The sequence below is a fragment of the Vicia villosa genome, unplaced genomic scaffold, assembly GCF_029867415.1.
Source record: "Vicia villosa cultivar HV-30 ecotype Madison, WI unplaced genomic scaffold, Vvil1.0 ctg.001699F_1_1, whole genome shotgun sequence".
Lineage (NCBI taxonomy): Eukaryota > Viridiplantae > Streptophyta > Magnoliopsida > Fabales > Fabaceae > Vicia > Vicia villosa.
Window position 1 is genome coordinate 308,968 of NW_026705701.1, and position 18,758 is coordinate 327,725.

General features: G+C 35.2%; 1 protein-coding gene across 1 annotated transcript; it reads right to left on the bottom strand.

Annotated features, from left to right (window-relative positions):
• Positions 1-14,783: 14,783 nt before the first annotated feature.
• On the bottom strand, positions 14,784-18,063 carry LOC131636342 (2-Cys peroxiredoxin BAS1, chloroplastic-like). The gene is made up of 7 exons (XM_058906959.1): positions 17,762-18,063; positions 16,529-16,603; positions 16,314-16,395; positions 16,151-16,230; positions 15,609-15,734; positions 15,164-15,277; positions 14,784-15,063 (listed from the first exon to the last, which is right to left on the bottom strand). Exons 1-7 carry the CDS (start codon positions 17,963-17,965, stop codon positions 14,947-14,949), a joined length of 798 nt encoding a protein of 265 aa, XP_058762942.1. The 5' UTR covers positions 17,966-18,063; the 3' UTR covers positions 14,784-14,946.
• Positions 18,064-18,758: the final 695 nt, after the last annotated feature.

Genomic DNA, 18,758 nt, shown 5'->3' on the forward strand with positions numbered 1-18,758 from the left:
AGAAATCTGCTTTCTCTTGGTGAATTCGACAAGAAAGGATATGTTTTCCAAGGAGAGAAAAGTATCCTAAGAGTCATGAAGGGTTCGAAGGAAGTCTTGAGAGGCGTGAAGAAACAAGGCTTGTATACCCTTGAGGCTGAAGTTGTAAGTGGTTCGACAAATGTTGCATCCACGAAACCTTTGTCGAAAACAGAAATCTGGCACATGAGATTGGGCCATGTCAGTGAAAGGGGTCTGGTCGAATTAGGGAAACAAAATCTGCTTGGTGGAGACAAAGTCGAAAAGCTGAAGTTTTGTGAACCCTGTGTACTTGGAAAATCTTGCAGAGTGAAGTTCAACAAAGGCAAACAAAGAACACATGGATCCCTTGATTACATCCATGCTGATCTTTGGGGGCCTGCAAGGTGTGCATCACATTCAGGAGCAAGGTATTTTCTATCCATAGTAGATGATTATTCCAGAAAATTATGGGTATTCATCCAGAAGACTAAGGATGAAACTTTTGAGAATTTCAAAAGTTGGAAGACTCTGGTTGAAAATCAGACTGGCAGGAAGGTCAAGAGGTTGAGAACCGACAATGGCCTTGAATTTTGCAATGAGGCATTCGACAGTTTTTGTGTTGCCTCTGGTATTGCAAGGCATAGAACTACTGCAGGTACTCCACAGCAAAATGGTTTGGCTGAAAGGTTTAATCGAACTATTTTGGAGAGAGTCAGATGCATGTTGACTAGTGCCGGTTTAAAGAAGGTGTTCTGGGCTGAGGCTGTTTCGACAGCAACATATCTGATAAACAGATGTCCTTCGACAGCGTTAGATATGAAGACACCTGAAGAAGTTTGGTCGGGACATCCACCAGATCTCGACAAACTGAGAGTATTTGGCTGCATAGCCGATGCTCACATTAGGCAAGACAAGGTCGAACCTAGAGCTCTGAAATGCATGTTCATGGGATACCCTGAAGGAGTCAAAGCTTATAGGCTATGGTGCCTAGAGCCAGGTCACAGGAGGTGTATCACCAGTCGAGATGTAGTTTTCAATGAAGCTGAAATGGCTTTTAAGAAAACTGATGATGTTGGTCGAAGTACAGAAACATCTGACGAAGAGCTGGAACAGGTAGAGATTCCTGTTGAGGTGGAGCATGTTGATGCTGAATTGCATATCCCTGATGAAGTCGAAGAAGAAGCTGAAGTTGAGGAAACTGACGATGACTACCTATTGTCGAGAGATAGGTCGAGAAGAGTCATCAAGCCACCTCAGAGACTTGGATATGCAGATCTTATAGCTTATGCCTTAATCTCTGCAAGTGAGGTTCTAGACGATGAACCTAGAGACTATAAGGAAGCTATGAGGAGTCGAAATAAGACTGAATGGCAGAAGGCCATGGATGATGAGATGAAATCTCTTCATGATAATCATACTTGGGAACTGATCAAGAAACCTGCTGGGGCAAGGTTAGTCAGCTGTAAATGGATTTTCAAAGTTAAGGAAGGAATTGAAGGAGTGACGTCGAAAAGATACAAGGCAAGGTTAGTTGCAAGAGGTTTCACTCAGAAAGAAGGTGTCGACTTCAATGATGTGTTTTCTCCTGTTGTGAAGCATAGGTCCATTCGAATGTTGCTTGCCATGGTGGCACAGTTCGATCTTGAACTGGAACAGATGGATGTGAAGACTGCGTTCTTGTATGGTGATCTAGATGAAACGATCCTGATGAGGCAACCTGAAGGGTATGTCGAAAAGGGGAAGGAAGATTATGTGTGCAAGTTAAAGAGATCTTTGTATGGGCTGAAACAATCTCCTCGACAGTGGAATAGGAGATTCGACAAGTTCATGGCACGCATAAGTTTCATTAGAAGTCAGTTCGACCACTGCGTTTACTTCAGATTTCGACCTGGTAATTCATTTGTTATTTTGTTGCTTTATGTGGATGATATTCTCATAGCAAGCAACAATGTTAAAGATGTGATGAGGGTGAAGGCTGAACTCAATAAGGAGTTCGATATGAAGGATCTGGGAGCTGCTTCCAGGATTCTTGGAATTGACATTCGAAGAGATAGAAAGAAGTCGAAGTTATGTCTATCTCAAGAGGCATATCTACGGAAGATTCTTGAAAAGTTTGGTATGTCGAATTCGAAGCCAGTTGTGACTCCAACAAACCCTCAATTCAAGCTGAGTATTGATCAGTGTCCCAGTACTGATGTCGAAAGAGCCTATATGAATAGCATCCCATATGCTAATATAGTCGGTTCTTTGATGTATGCTATGGTCTGTACTAGGCCCGACATAGCTTACGCAGTAAGTCTTGTAAGCAGGTACATGGCGAATCCTGGAAAGGCTCACTGGCAAGCATTGAAGTGGATTTTAAGGTACATAAATGGGTCTCTGAATAGAGTCCTAATTTATGGTGGAGCCTTGGGTGAAGATAGTAAAACAATAATAGAAGGATATGTCGACTCTGATTATGCAGGGTGTATGGATTCCAGAAAATCTATTTCTGGATATGTTTTCACTATGTTTGGCACTGCAATTAGTTGGAAAGCAACACTTCAGAAGGTTGTTGCTCTATCAACCACTGAAGCGGAGTATATTGCCCTAACTGAAGCTGTGAAAGAAGCATTGTGGCTTGAAGGTTTTGCGAAGGAGCTGAAACTTCAAGGTCGAGGTATCACTGTTAAATGTGATAGTCAAAGTGCAATACACCTGTCGAAGAATTCTGCCTATCATGAGCGAACTAAGCACATTGATGTGAGGCTGCATTTCGTCAGAGGAGTAATCGAGCGTGGAGAAGTCCAAGTGCTGAAGGTTTCGACTGAAGACAATGCTGCTGATATGATCACCAAGACATTGCCGAGTTGCAAGTTTTTCCACTGTATGCAGTTGATAAAGCTGCATGAAGAAAGCTAGTTTGTTCCTTGACGTTGTAGAGTTAGGTCCAAGGTGGAGATTTGTGAGATATTGGATCGAACTCTAGTATTGTCGAAGAGTAGCTTCTTGGTTCGACAGTTCGACAGAGTTAAGCATGAAGTCGAAGGATTGTTCACATGCTGGTGTCGAAGTGTGCATGCTGTAGTCGAAGATGGGTCTAGCATGCAGATGTCGAAGATGCTAGAGTTGTTAGCATGTTAAATTAGGTTTTAGTGTTTAAACCCTAATTTGTTAAGTTAGCTTGTGTATTAAGTTGGCTTATGTAATGGGCCTTGCTGAAAAAGCCCATTAGTTAGTATGTTAGGTTTTATTATAAATAGCATACTAGTCTCTCATCATTGCTAAGCTGCAAATCCTAATTTAGGGTGAGAGAGGTTATTTGTTATTCTTGTAAACTTGTAATCTTGTTCTAAGAGAAAGTGAAAGAATAGCAGTTATAACCAATTCTTGTGTTCTTATTATCCTCTCTAATTCCCTATTATACTTTGTTATTGGTATCGTTTTTCACAACAGATAAATTAGAAAATTAAAAATAAACTAAATCAGAAAATTAAAAATATACTTGTCATTTGTGTTTTAGTTTGTGAGATCATTTTGATTTTTGAACAAAACTGTTACTAGAAAAATACAGTGTCAATTATCAAACATATCTTTTCAATTATGCTAGATAAAGATGTCATTCCTGATATGCTTACAATTAGAATTATAGTTGATAATAAATTATTATTTTTGACATGATAATTACGTATAGATATATATTGATTATCTAGAATTATCAATAATAAATAATAAAAAAGTTATTTAAATGATTATACCTGTGCGGATGCACGGGACACAATTAGTTAGATCCATGCAAAAATGAAATGTATGAAAATTTTAATATTTCATATTTTGTAATTGCATTTAAATAAATTATATACCAAATAAAATTGAAAACTATTCATCAAAAAAGTTTTCACGGGACACTATCAACACAATACATTTTTTATTTTAATCAACAAAATATTATAAATATTTATAATTAGCATAAACTCACTAATTTTACGGGACACTATCACCACAATACCTTTTTTATTTAAACAACAAAATATTTTGAATATTTATAATTATAAGTGATATTTGTAAATATTTGTAGTTATTAATCATATTTGTAAATATTTATAGTTATTAGACATATTAAATTTATCATGTTGCTATATATAGTTCTATTGCATCTATATTATGTTTTGTTAATCTTATTTTAAAATTCCTAATTTGAATTTTTAAACATCATTTTTTATGTGTAATACACTATTCGTTTTAAGATTTGATTTTACCCGTGTGGACGCATGGGTGTTAATTTCATATACTATTCATTGAATTTTAGAATAGTATATGTTTTTTATGGTTCAGGAAAATTAACTTTCAGCCTGCAGCATCGTAATATACTAATTTCATGATTGTTATTTATAGGTAACTATGTATCCTTCCAAGAACTTAAAAATAATCCGTCAAGCATGTTGTACTTTTTCTTACCTAAGCCATTAGTTTATTCGAATATATGGCCAATATAACCTTCATTGGGAACCTAATGTATGCATTATTTTTTTTCCTACATACATGTCAGAAAAAAGATTTGACTTAGTCCAGCTATTTGGAAATAACTTGAGTATAAGGTCACTTCAACATTAAATGCAAAGGAGATATTGAAATCTCTAGACAACCTGCACTTGCTTTATGAAGAACAATTTAGACCAAAGGAAAACAATACATCTACTTTTTCCCACCCTATTTTGTGTAATGTCAGTGTGTTACATAAAATATTATTACTTTTTCCATTTTCATAGCCGGTTTATAGATTTAACTTATTCACCAGCCTGTGTTTTTTGGTTTCATGGCAGTATATTTTTTGCATCACCACAAATAGCCTAAATGGTTTAAACAAAAAATCTCTTTACAAGACTAAGTTAGTTATTTTCTAATGGAATACATTCATTGTAGTTCAGCCTTATGAGCAATAGAGTATTTGAAGTAAATTAGGACTAATGTAATGATGAATTTAACAAAAAGTATTATGAACCATTTGCTTTTAAATAGATAAATAAATGGACGTAATACATGCCATTATGCCTATTATATGATTTTTGCTCTTACTTTATTTGACTTTTTGTTAAGTCAGTGTTTAAAACAAATAATAATAATAATAATAATAATAATAATAATAATAATAATAATAATAATAATAATAATAATAATAATAATAATAATAATAATAATAATAAAACAAGTCCTTTAGTTTCAATGAAATATAAAATAGAACTAATTGAGTAATTTTGTTGCAGTTAACAAAATCAATTCTCCAACAAGATCAGTATCTTCATTGTACATAAGAAATTACCTCTAATGACATGTTTTGAACTATAATCATGTCATTACAATACAATGCATGAATTTAAAAATGCTAATCTTGTCTTCCACGGGCTGGTCCAATGCTAATATTGTCTTCTTCACTTACATGATAGTGTAATGTATTTTTTAATTTTAATAATATTAAAACTGTATTTATTTCATGGGCCACTAACAAGACAATATTTATTTTAGTTTAATCTACTATTATTTTAATTTAAGATACAAAATCTTTATTTTTAAATATTAATTTTTTTCTCCATGTCACAATTATATTTTTTTTTCTTTTGTGTATGATCATTTCAAATTTTGCATTTATATCTAAAATTTTGCATTTGTATTTGATATTATCTAAATGTTATGACATTAAGACTCATTCATGTGTTATCACATTAACACATATTTTTTTGTTATTTTTTTATTTCATAATTATTATTTAAAATTTTTAAATTACTACATTTTTTTAATTATTTACGCACTATCATAATTAAATTACCCGTGCGGGAGCACGGGTCTCTTACTAATTAGATGAAATACAAGTATAGTAAAAGGCATTCTCCTAAGGACATTTCTCATCCACATTCTAAAAACATAGAGAAGTTGAAAATCAACAGAGTATTACTAATTCAATTTTTTAATCTAAGCAATCAAGTAAATTTCTTCCACAAATGAGAACTGAGTGTAAGAACCACAATCTTTAAATTTATCAAGTTACAAATTATTTCTTTAGCTTTTGATTGCACAGTTCAATTATACAGATTCTCGAGATTAAATAAAATCATCTGAGAATGAATCGTTTGTTGAGTGGAAAAGAGAAATCTTATTTACAACAGTCATTATCAGATTCTCACTCATCAACACTTTTCCTTCATCCAAACATCTTTGAGGTATTTCATCAATCACCTTGAGAACAAACTTAAAATAAGCTGAACATAAAAATAAAACACACACCTGAAACAAAACAAAAAAACAAAGTGACAACACAATATCTGAGAGATTCCAGATCTTCTGGTGGTGGAGGCTTTAGAGGAGGACGTTTTTCATATATGTTACCTTTTAGCCCATTGTTGGTGAAGATGGTTGTTGAGTTGCAAGAATAATGAGATTCTTAGCGGAAAGAAGTGAAACCATGATGGAGGTTGGAGGTGTAGAATAAGGCAAAGATCCAATGAAAATGGTTGATTCAAAGGAAATCGGACGGAAAGGAGAAAAACCCACAATAGAGGAGAAAGCTCCACTAAGGAGAGGACATCCTCCAAATCAGAGGAGGAAAGTAGCGTTGTCGGAGAAGAGAACCCTACAAGAGGGGAGGTGGTGCCCATCCATAATCAGAAAACCTAATTTTTTTTACCAAAATTTTATTTTAATAAAGATAAAACCATAAAAGTATGTTAGACGTACAAGTAGGGGTGGTAAAACGGGTCCGGTCTATCGAACATGTCCATTTTGCCAGCACTTTTTTGTGGAATACACTAAGATTTTAGATCTGCACCCTCTAATATCTTTGTTCTGCTCCACCCCATTTTTTGCAGACAGGCATTAGCATAAAAATTTACAATTTTAGACTTAAAAATTGCACTGACCACGGGTCGTCCCGCCCTACACTCATTTTCTTGAAGATATATATATATATATATATATATATATATATATATATATATATATATATATATATATATATATATATATATATATATATATATATATATATATATATATATATATATATATTATTAAGTATGTACTAAGAGGTTAATTATTATATACTATCTGTGTAAAAAAATTACACTGTCAAATCATCTGTTTATATTTATAAATGGTTAAAATAAAAGTCAAACTATTCAAGTGCACTTGGATGAGATGTCGGAGGTTCTTTCAGTTTAACTAGAGCATGGGTTTAATCTATGTCATGAACATAAAACAGTGTTAAATCTCCTTAGTCACCTATATTGTCTTATACGACTTAAAAGATTAATCTCTACAATTGCACAAAGAGAGTACTCCAAATATAAAAAAATAATAATAAAAGTCAAACATCTATAAACTTCTAACTTTATGATATGCTAACGATGTAAAAAGATTCTATATATTTTAATTAAATTCATGTATTAAATACGTAAAACAAAAATTATATTATTATAGAATATTGTCAATTATGTTTCTATAGTTAGCCCTAAGAATTTATGAGATTAAAATACGGTGCAGCGAATTTGAAGTCTTATAAAAAAAAATTGGCAGTTAAAATGTTATCCAAGTTATTTTCTCAATTCATATGGTCATGTTTCCTATTCAACAACAAAAAATCCTATGTTTAACATGGTCTCTTGCGTATTCCATTCAACCAACAATTGTAACTACCTTAGAAGAACCTATTTTGTAATGTGCAACATTGTTTAAGAATTTCTAGACACGAAAATATTTTCAAGTGGAACTGCCAAGATGATATATAATAATAACTTAATAAAATATTGAACATAGATAATTAGATATGAGATATCCTATCACTATTTAAAAGATATTCACAATGAAATCAACTAACATGTGAACATGCTTGATGCAGTTTTATTAGCATACTATATAATAAGAAAAAGTGAGGGTATGACATATATTTTATTTATTCAACCACTTTATTTTTAGAGAGAAAAAATGTTTAACTGGATTTTATTTTATGAAATCTGCAGGCTGCGATACTCTAAGCAAAATAATGGGGACAATGATAGTTTAACTTATGTAACATGATATGATTCATACTTCATGATTTGGGTGAGTTTGACCAATGGCTAAAGTAGTGCCTAAAATTGTGTTGTATCTAATAAAGATAGCACAGATATACAGAGATTCCATTTTGTGATTTATTCTTTTTTATAATATTGTTAATCTTGAAATTGTCTCTAATTCTTACTAAACCGTTGCTTTTATTTTAGTTGGGGAACTTAGAAGCTGAATACCAACTATAGAGATACAATCATGTTGATAAAGAAAATATACTTAAAAAGAGCTTATAAATAATGATAACTTGCCTTACAAATTGATCGAATATAAGAATGTGTTAATAGCATTTCTCTTATCAACATTGCTAGTTCTAGGTTTATACTGTGTATATGTAATTTTGAGTGTCATTATAACATTTCTTTTTATGTAAATAACAAATTCATTGTAATCGTAAAATTAAACATATTAGATATACTATTTGATTATTATAAACAAATTACAGTTGATTAAAAACAAATTACCATCTTTTTCTGAAAAACAAGATATTGCTAAAATATTTGAAAATTTCTTTATCAACCCCATGTCTTCTTGGTCACCTCTGGTGAAAAACCCAAACTACCCTTAACTTCGGAAATGCATTTCCGAAATGCAAGAAAAAGGTGTTTTCGGAGATGCATCTTCGAAAGCGCCTTTTTTTTTTGAAAAAATTGTCTTATTTCGAAAGTTCATTTCCGAAAACAGCATTTCGGAAGTTCATTTCCGAAATACTGCGCGTTTTGCAGATTAAGCAAAACAGCCCCCTCCCCCTAATCATTTACCCTAATCTTCTTCCAAACTCAAACTCTCTGCAAAAATTCTGCAAAAGCAAGTGTGAAGTAGCCAAACTCTTCTTCCAAACTCAACCAAACTCATCATCAAACACTAATTGGTAAGTTTATCATTATTTTTTCAAGTTTTAGATCCATTTGAATAAACTCTATTAGGGTGTTTAGAAACTGAAAAAATCAAATTAAGATAGGTTAGTACTGATATTAGGATGTTTAGTAGGCATAAAAATAGTTTTGGTTTAGGTTTTTGGGGTCTGCCATTGGAGGTTGCAGAGAAGTTCTGCGCAGGGGTGTTTCGGAAGTTTATTTCCGAAAACACCTCCATCCCAGTTTTCGGAAATGAACTTCCGAACTGTATCAGAAGTGCATTTTTTTTTGTTTTTTCATTTGTCTCGCATATTAATCGATTTCGATTGTTTACAGGAACATGTCAGGCAACCAACCAGCACGCATCAGACAGGGTAGGGAGACCCAGACTGCGTCGGCTAGACGCGAGCGGGCGGCGGCGCAGCTGGCGTCGACACAGGGACGGGGGCAGGGCCGGGGACGATGTGTGCGAGTTCCCGTGGGCGAGGTAGAGGGTACATCTGCTTCAGGATCTAGGAGTCGGCTGGCTCGGGTATCTTCTTCCCGCCATCGAGAGGAGGAGGAGGAGGAGGAGGATGAGGAGGAGGTGGCGGCAGTGCCCTACCACGAGCCGGAGGGGGTACCGGATGTTGACCCCCTAGCCGGGGAGGAGGATGAGCAGGAGGACAGCTATCCAGGAGGGCCCATTGACACTTCCATGCTGATTCACTACCACGATCACGTCGCTCGGCGTATCTGGGAGGGAGAGGTATTTTTTATAAATTAACCGTTTATTTGTCACCATTTTTTATAATTTAACCGTTTATTTGTCGCTTATTTGTTTTTTTTTGTAACAGGAGAGAGAGCCGTTGAAAATGGTGAACCACGCCCGGAAGATTTTCAGTCTGTTTAAACCAGCAGCTGAGTGGTTTAACGACCATGTGCGAGGTTCAGGACTTAGCGGGCTCTGCATGACGGGGTACACCACCATCAGCACCGGCATGCAGGGGGCATTTGTGGAGCGCTGGCACAAGGAGACGTCCTCTTTCCACTTGCCGGTTGGGGAGATGACGATCACCTTGCATGACGTGCAGTGTCTTCTCCACCTGCCGATTAGGGGGCCGCTGTTGCACCACTCTCGGATCCAGAGGGTCGAGGCCATTGAGTGGATGACGCTCTATTTGGGCATGGAGCACGAGGTTGCTCACTTTGAGTGTGTCACGACATCTGGGCCTCATATCCGGTTCACCACACTGAGCGCTTATTTTGAGCACCACCTGGACGCGGCGGCCGATGCCGAGCAGGAGGGTGACGAGCTATTCACACAGTATCACCGCGGCTGCGCTCTCCGGTGCTGGTACATGCATGTGGTAGGCGTTGCATGCTTTGTGGACAAGAGTGCAAGGTACGTCGACGTGATCTACCTCCGCTACTTCATGGACCTGGATACCGTTCAACAGTGGAACTAGGGGGCAGCTACTCTGGCATACCTCTACCAGAAGCTGAATGAGGCCTCCAACTGGAGGACGAGGCAGTTGGTCGGATCCTGCACACTACTTACGGTACGTTTTATTTTAATACATTATCGTATTTATTTATTTATTTATGTTTCGTATTTATTTTTAATACATTATCGTGTTTCTGTTTCAGAGCTGGATCATCTCCTACTTCTCCCGCATCCACGGCTTTCACATCGATCCTGTGTACGTGGACGCCATGCCCAGGGCCGCCAGATACGTTCTCCAGAGGGGGAACGATGCGATGGGGCCATACCGTGGATACCTGGACCGCACGATGCACGACGACGTCACCTAGAGGTCGTTCAGCGACTACGCTCAGATTGTCCCCTTTGACGGCATTGCTCTATATTCAGGCTGGCTGGCATGCGGGACTACCATCATGATCCGGTATCTCCCTGAGCGGTGCATGCGTCAGTTTGGATTCGTGCAGCGGATACCCAGGTCACCCTTTGAGGCTGCTCCCGACACAGTGACCTGAGTGCAGCTCACTGCCATATGGGAGGACTGGCAGCATCATGTGGTACCGCAGGAGTACCGTCTCACTCGGGTCACACAGGACTGGCACAATGAGGAGGGATACGTCACATGGTTCTATCGGGTGTCACATCCTCTGCTGAGACCCGACGTTCCCGACGCTCCTAGGCCAGCACACGAGGAGATCCTGGAGAACCAGCAGGCCGAGGATGACCACGCCATTGATCTCATGCCGATCTGCCAGCGTATAGAGATGCTTGGGCGGGACGCGTTGGATCGAGGTGTCGTTCAGCTGGGCGGTCCAGAGGCTGTGGCTGTGATGGAGATGATCGTCACTGATGCGGGCCGTGCGGCGGGGTACAGGCGGCAGAGGAGGGCCCAAGGTGAGAGGGTTAGGCACACCCAGTAGTGGTCGGGTTTATTTATTTTTTGATTTCGGATTGTATCTTTCGCACAATATTATTATTATTTTCGGCTTGTATATATTATTTGGATTTGATTTATCATATTAGTATTTTCAGTTTATCTGTTGCTTATTTTATTTGGCGTTTGCGTTTAATTAAAATGCGAGACTGTTAAGATAAAACATAAAAAAAACACAGTTTCTGCATAATTCGGAAGTTCATTTCCGAAGACACCCCCCATGAGGTGTTTTCGGAAGTTCATCTCCGAACACACCCCCCATGAGGTGTTTTCGGAGATGCACTTCCGAATTGTGGAAATTTTTTTAAAAAAATCAAAGCTTCGAAAGTTCATTTCCGAAGCAGGGGTATTTTGGAATTTCCGCTGGGGGTGACCCCCATAGGGAGGTGGCTAAAGAAATTTTCAAATATTTTAGGTGTATTGAAAGTTTAGACTTGCAAGTTTATAGAATAGGGAATAAGAACATCTCTTTATATATACATACGGTTTATACATTAAAAATTTATTTTTGCACCTGGTAGGAGTGGGGAAAAATCCTAAAAACTCGAAAATATTCTTGAGGTGTATTTTCGAACTTAAATTAAAGTGTTTTCGAATATGTATTTTTGAAATATTCTAATATTTAAAATATACTAATATTTGAACCTAGTATTTTTCACATTTCTGAAATAACTCAATATTTATTTAAATAAATACATCAATTATATTTATTGTATTAATCAAGATGTATAAATATATATCATTTTAATTCAATAGTTTTTTTAAAAAATATTCAAATACAATGTTATGTTATTAATTGAATAATTAATATTATAAATTATAAATTATGTAAATATTCTTTAATTTTCTTATATTTTAATATTCCCTTGTATTTAATTATATAATTATATAATTTAATTATCCACTAATGTATATAATTATATAATTAAATCACCTTGAATTTAAATTTAATATTGACTATAATAAAAAAAAATTAAAATTATAATAATCGTCTATATTGGTATGTTTGCATTCAAATTCATCTATTAAAAAAAGTTTGTAATGTCTGTATCTGAGATTATTTTAACGAACTAATAAAAAAATATTAAAATTTATAATAATTAATTATTCAATTAATAATATAAATATGGGTTTAATGGATATGCACTGACAGTGTAAAATAGTTTTACACTGTCATCCAATAGAAAACAAGCAATCTGTCATGTCATTAAAAAAATTTCAAAATAAAAGTGTGGTGTAATTGGATGCATGGGTGTGATTGGTTGACAGTGTAAAATTATTTTACACTGTCAGTGCATCACCCATTTTCTCTATAAATATTGTATTTGAATTTTAAAAAAAAAAACTATTGAATTAAAATAATATATATTTAATTATATATTTTGATTAATACAATTAATTATATAATTAATATAATTGATATACCTTAATTTTAATCTTTTTAATAAATAATGGTAACTTCGGAAATGCATCTCCAAAAAATTTCTAAATTAAATATTAGGATATTTCAAAAATGTATCTCCGAAAACACCATTTTTCACAAAAAAATAAAATAAAATAAAGTGAATTTGATAAATTTGAAAATACATCTCCAAAAGTACCTCAAAAAGACGAAATATGGTGCTTGAGATGCATCTCCAAATTTTAAGGGTAACAAGAAATTTCGCTAAAGACCCCTAAAAGGATTAAGGGGTTTAAAAAGAAACTCCTTTTTACATTACTATGCTTTTTACATTGCATGATAATAGTAATGATTTAGTAGGCCTCTAGAATAGATATGTGAGATGTGAATTAAGAATTTTCCTAGAGAATTTCTTTAAAGACTCCCTTCTCTTCTTGGTCATCCGCGGCGAATTTTGCAGAATGCCCATTTATTTTGGAAATGCATCTCCGAAGTTTAAAAAATGGTGTTTTCAGAAATACATCACCGAAAACTCTTTTTTCACTTAAAAAAAATATTTCGGAAATACATCTCCGAAAACAACATTTCGGAGATGCATTTTTGAAAAAAAGTGCGTTTAGCTGTTTAAACAAAACAACCTCCCTCCATTTCCATTTTACCCTAAATATTTCAAACCTTCAAATTACTACTCAAGCATTTGCAGAAGCACCAAAGGCTACTTCAAAGACCATCAATTTGCTATCCAAAGGCTCATAGACCACTTCTTAAGCACCTCCAACAACACCACAAATCTGTAAGTTTTCAAAACTTTCAATTTATGATTGAAATTGATATTAGGGGTGTTAGAAATTAGTATAATGTAGTACATTTAAGTTATTATATGTCACTGGATATGTTAGGGGTGTTAGAAATTAGTAAAAATTTGATTTTGATGCATTAGGGCAAGGATTTCAAGTTCTGCAAAAATGGTGTCCCAGGGGGTTTCGGAAGTGCACTTCCGAAATTTACCCAGAAATGTTTTTTTTTATTTTCTTGAGGATGATGTGGTGACTGCTTCCGGACTCGGTGGGTTGTGCATGATCGGATATACCAATATCAGCCACGGCATGCAGGGGGCTTTCGTGGAGCGGTGGCATAGGGAGACGTCTTCTTTCCACTTACCGGTTGGGGAGTTGACGATCACCTTGCACGATGTTCATTGTCTGCTCCACCTGCCGATTAGAGGGAGACTGCTGCACCATTCCTGGATACAGAGGATCGAGGCGATCGAGTGGATGGTCGACTATCTGGGTATGGACCCACACATGGCTGATTTTAAGTGTCGGACGACGAATAGGGCCAATATCCGGTTCTCCAGCTTGAGAGAGCTGTATGAGAACCACTTGGTGGCGGCGACCGAGTCCGAGCAGGAGGGGGCGCACTGTTTACTGCAAGCGTTGTCGTTTAATTAAAAATACGGGACTAAACGTTGTTTAGAAAAACAAAAAAAAACAATTTCTGCATATTTCAGAGATGTATCTCCGAAAACATCCAAAAATGTGAAAAAAGTGTTTTCGAAAATGCATCTCCAAAAATACCCCATTTGATGTTTTCGGAGATACATTTCCGAATTCTGGAAAAAAAATTACTTCAGAAATGCATTTTCGAAGTAAGGGTATTTTTCAGTTTTCGCTAGAGGTTCTCCCCATAGAGGGTTTACAAAGAAAATTCCTTTTCCTATCTATTTTCATTTACTAGAAAGCTAAAATTGTACGATACTCGGTCACAATTTATGCTCCAACGTCTATCTTATTGGTAGAACTGCTAGGATAAACATAAATGATACTACATGTTAAGCTGAATGAGCTCAAGAATTCATAAAAACTGCGTTTGTTGAGATCTTTTGGTTATTGTTCAAACTTTTTTTTCATACTTGCAAACTTAATTTTCAGTCAGTATTTTGCTTCTAAATTTCATTTTACTAAAAAAATAGTTTCCAATTTTAGCCCATTTTGCAAGGGATTGAAAGGCTACATGGAACTCCAACACACGATTATGATCATACAGACACCATAATCAAAAGAAAATGCAACTTATCAATACATAGTACAATACAAAATCCAATACACCGGCATAAAATTATTACCATCTTGTGGTTCAAAATACTATTACATGATACTCTTTTACAACTCAAATTGATACAGATGTGTGTGGCTACTCTTAATTGGTATACACATTACACCGCTGCAAAGTAATCTTTGCTAAGTTTGGGATCTGGTTTCATGGACTTCTCCCCAGGCTTCCATCCAGCAGGGCAAACTTCATCTGGGTTCTCTTGTACATACTGCAGGGCCTGCAAGACCAATGCAAAACATAGGAACAATGAAATGAAATTTTGTACTCGGTGAAATATTGTTTAATCTTCATGAGGTCCTAACTAGTTGTATAATCACCTGGAGTGTTCTCTTTGTCTCATCAACACTTCTACCAATCCCCAAGTTGTTGATGGTAGAATGTTGAATAACACCTTCCTTGTCGATAATGAACAATCCTCTCAATGCAATTCCCTGCATCATTCGATGTTTTTTGGTACATTATGACACAAGTTCGGAATAACGGAATGATAAGCATTGTAAATTTCATTCCAGAGAATATTGAAACATGTGCATGAAGGATATGTGATGGGAAAGGAAAGCAAAATCCTAGATCAATTCCTTAAAAAGCCAAATAAAAACTTGATTCAATTGGATTGCAGATAACTCACAAATTCTACAAAGGGGAGAGGATACCCTTATTACGTTCCTTTAGCGAGATGATACGATAGAAAAACTATACAATTGCTGCTTTATTTATAATTCAGCCATACATAGATAACACTATTTTCATGTCAGAATATACCTGATCGGGAATGAGAACACCGTAAGACTCCGATATAGATTTGGTGATATCAGAAACCAGAGGATATTTCAAGTCACCAAGGCCACCTGACTTTCTATCTGATTGAACCCATGCAAGATGCGAGAACTAAACACACCAACAAAAAATAACAATAGCATCACTAATTAATAAACAAATGCATGAAACTCAACACAAAAGCCTTGTTTAAGGGCATCAGTTAGCACTCGGCGTGTAAAAGTACCCTTGTGTTCTAAAGGCTGTGTGCATTAGTTTACAACTACTATGAATCACATTACACATGTCGACCAACAAATGAAATATTCAATTATTAATGTTTCAATGAAAGATCTATTCATATTTTTCCCTTTTCCATTATTTATAAAACAATTCTCTCTGACAATACTCTTATTCAATTCAGCAAGTATTCAGAGACATGAAAACATGATATGTATGAACCTTAAACCTTACGGTTTATCCCTCCTAGATAAATCCTTAAACAGTATCAAGAGTAATAATAAAAGCAACAGTGTAAACCAACTTACCACACTGTCAACTGAAACACCCAAAATCTCGGTATTTATTGCATCAAACTCTGCATGCCGGTCACTGAAAGCAGTGATTTCTGCATTCAAGTAGCAGATCTTATTGTTAGTAAGTTATGGGAAGAAATTTAATTGCACAACTAGATCAACCTGACTAACCAACCTGTTGGACAAACAAAGGTGAAGTCCAATGGGTAGAAAAATAGGATAACATACTTCTTCCCAATATAGTCAGAGAGTTTGACCTGGAATGACAATGCTTTAGCCAATAAAACATGAAAAATCCAAAAGCAATTACTCAAAAATTACCAAATAATAACAAATTAAATAAAACATTTCAAGCCATTAAGAATCAGTATTCATATTCACTTAGCGTACCTTGATAAACTCCTGATCGAAAACAGCCTCTGCTTCAAAATCAGGTGCTACATTTCCAACCAATGGAAGCCCACTCTGTGATGGTCAAACCAAAAATTTAAAGACTATAAACTCAGACTAAGATTGAGTGATTAAAGAAGAAGAAAATTTCAAAAAGCAAATGAACTAGATATATTGAAGAAACTACCAATTTTCAATACTCGCTTCAAAATCTATGAAGCACGGACACCTCTAGAGGTAAACGTGTCGCAGTGTCCGACACTTGTACGTCACGTGTCAGACAAGTGTCGGAAAAGTAAAACAATTGTTCCTAAAAAATAGTTTTTTTCTTTGGGTCTATACTCTCTGAATCGGTGTCTGACACCCACCCGTACGACACACATACAACACATCTCGGACAGTATTTTCAAAAAAAAAGTTTTTCTTTGTTCAATACACCTTACCTTATACTTCTTTTGAACATTGTATTGAATTTGAAGCAATATTAATGAAGAATTAATGACATTAATTTTAATTAGAATATTTTTAACTCCTTGAATAATAGATGGATAAATGAAACTTAAATTCTATCATATATGTGCAGTGGTGTTAGTCCTTCATAGTTCAAAATACCCAAATGTTTTAAAAGATTCTAGCTCAAAGTAAGATCATGTTTGTATAAACAACTTGGTTATCATGTAAGTATTTACGTGTACAAACTTTTTTTATAACAAAAGATAAAATAAAGTCAAACTATTTTCATATAAGCTAGAAGTTGTTTTCATAAGCTATCTTAGAGAGCTTGCGGAAATAAGCTAAAAACAACCCGTAGACATATGTTATAAGTTGTTTTCATAATTCTTTCAAACAAGACTCAGCATGCTATCATCAAGTCCAAAAAAAGTCAATCCAAACAAATGGAATCTGATTAGTTACAACTCCACTCTATTCCATTTCATCACATACCACCGACCCAAACATACCCTAGATCAGTGATTAATGAAAAAAATCCCAACAACGCACATGTACTAGAAATATTTCAAAATGTGCAATACTCCATGCTTAAAAATACCCAAATGTATACTCAAACAACCAGCATATCTATAATCTATGAATTCAATTATCAATTGATATTTACTTAACATACAAATGTTCAGAATTCAGACACACAGCAATAAACAAAGTGAAAGTAACAACAGTAACGTTTATAGCGATGCAGAAAATTTCGAAATGAAAATTGGGGGAAGAACTTACAGAGGCATTAACGAGAAATGAATTGCGGCGAGAAGAGTGTTGAAGAAGAGATGGGCGAGAAGATGAGAGTGAAGGGAGTGAGAAGGGTTTAGAGAGAGAATTAGGGATAGAGAGAGTGGAAATAGGTTTTTTGGGAGAGATGAGTGATGAATTAGGGTTTAGAGATAAGAGGGAAGAAGCAGAGGTAGTAGATGAGCATGCCATTGGGAGTGTTGTTTGTTATGATGTGGTTTGTTTGGGTGACGGGAATAAAAGAGGAACGGTGACTATGAGGTTGAAATGAAATGGGTTGAGATAAAAAGATAAAAGTGGAGAAACAAACCAGGCATAGAGTAGTAGAGTGTTCGGTGACAATTGAAAATTTTAGGCTATGTTTGGGAGTTTGGAGGGGAAGGGAGGGGAGGGCTTTGAAAAATAGAAGGAATTGGGTGAAAAGGATAAAAAGATTTTGGGTAGGAGGGTTTTGGAGGGTTTGAGTTTACTCATAACACCAAAAACCCCATAAAATGGGGGAACTCAAAAATTGTATTGAAGGAGGATTTTGGAGGGTTTTGAAGGGCTTACATAAATTTTCCAAATATCTTTTAGGTTGTTATACTATTTTGAAAATTAAAAATTTTGTAATGATAATAACTCTTTTATCATTCTAAACAAATTCATTTTTTCACAAAATGTCAAATATTTTTCTACATTTTTTTAAAATTTTGTTTTTGGAAACCTTCCCCTCCCCTCCCCTCCAAACTCTCAAACATAGCCTTACTTTCTACTCCTACAATTGCCTTTGTATCTCTACAATTTTTTTTAAAATAGCAATTTTATCCTCTAAAATTATTAACTATTTTACCATTTTATTTTTTATCATTTACTCAAAAAGTCAAAAAAATCTGAAAACTGCAACCCTACGCGCATCAATTTCGGAACACTTTATGCAAGTCTTTCTGTATGTAAATTAACAAACCGGAACTCATTCCCCAACTCTTCCGGTTCACAAAAAAAA

What these genes read in the sequence shown, in the direction of transcription:
- LOC131636342 (XM_058906959.1), bottom strand. Translation starts at nt 17,965, where the DNA reads ATGGCATGCTCATCTACTACCTCTGCTTCTTCCCTCTTATCTCTAAAC. An exon ending in CATTTCTCGTTAATGCCTCT is followed by an intron (nt 16,604 to 17,761) that starts GTAAGTTCTTCC and finishes TGACCATCACAG; the next exon opens with AGTGGGCTTCCATTGGTTGG. An exon ending in CACCTTTGTTTGTCCAACAG is followed by an intron (nt 16,231 to 16,313) that starts GTTGGTTAGTCA and finishes ACTTGAATGCAG; the next exon opens with AAATCACTGCTTTCAGTGAC.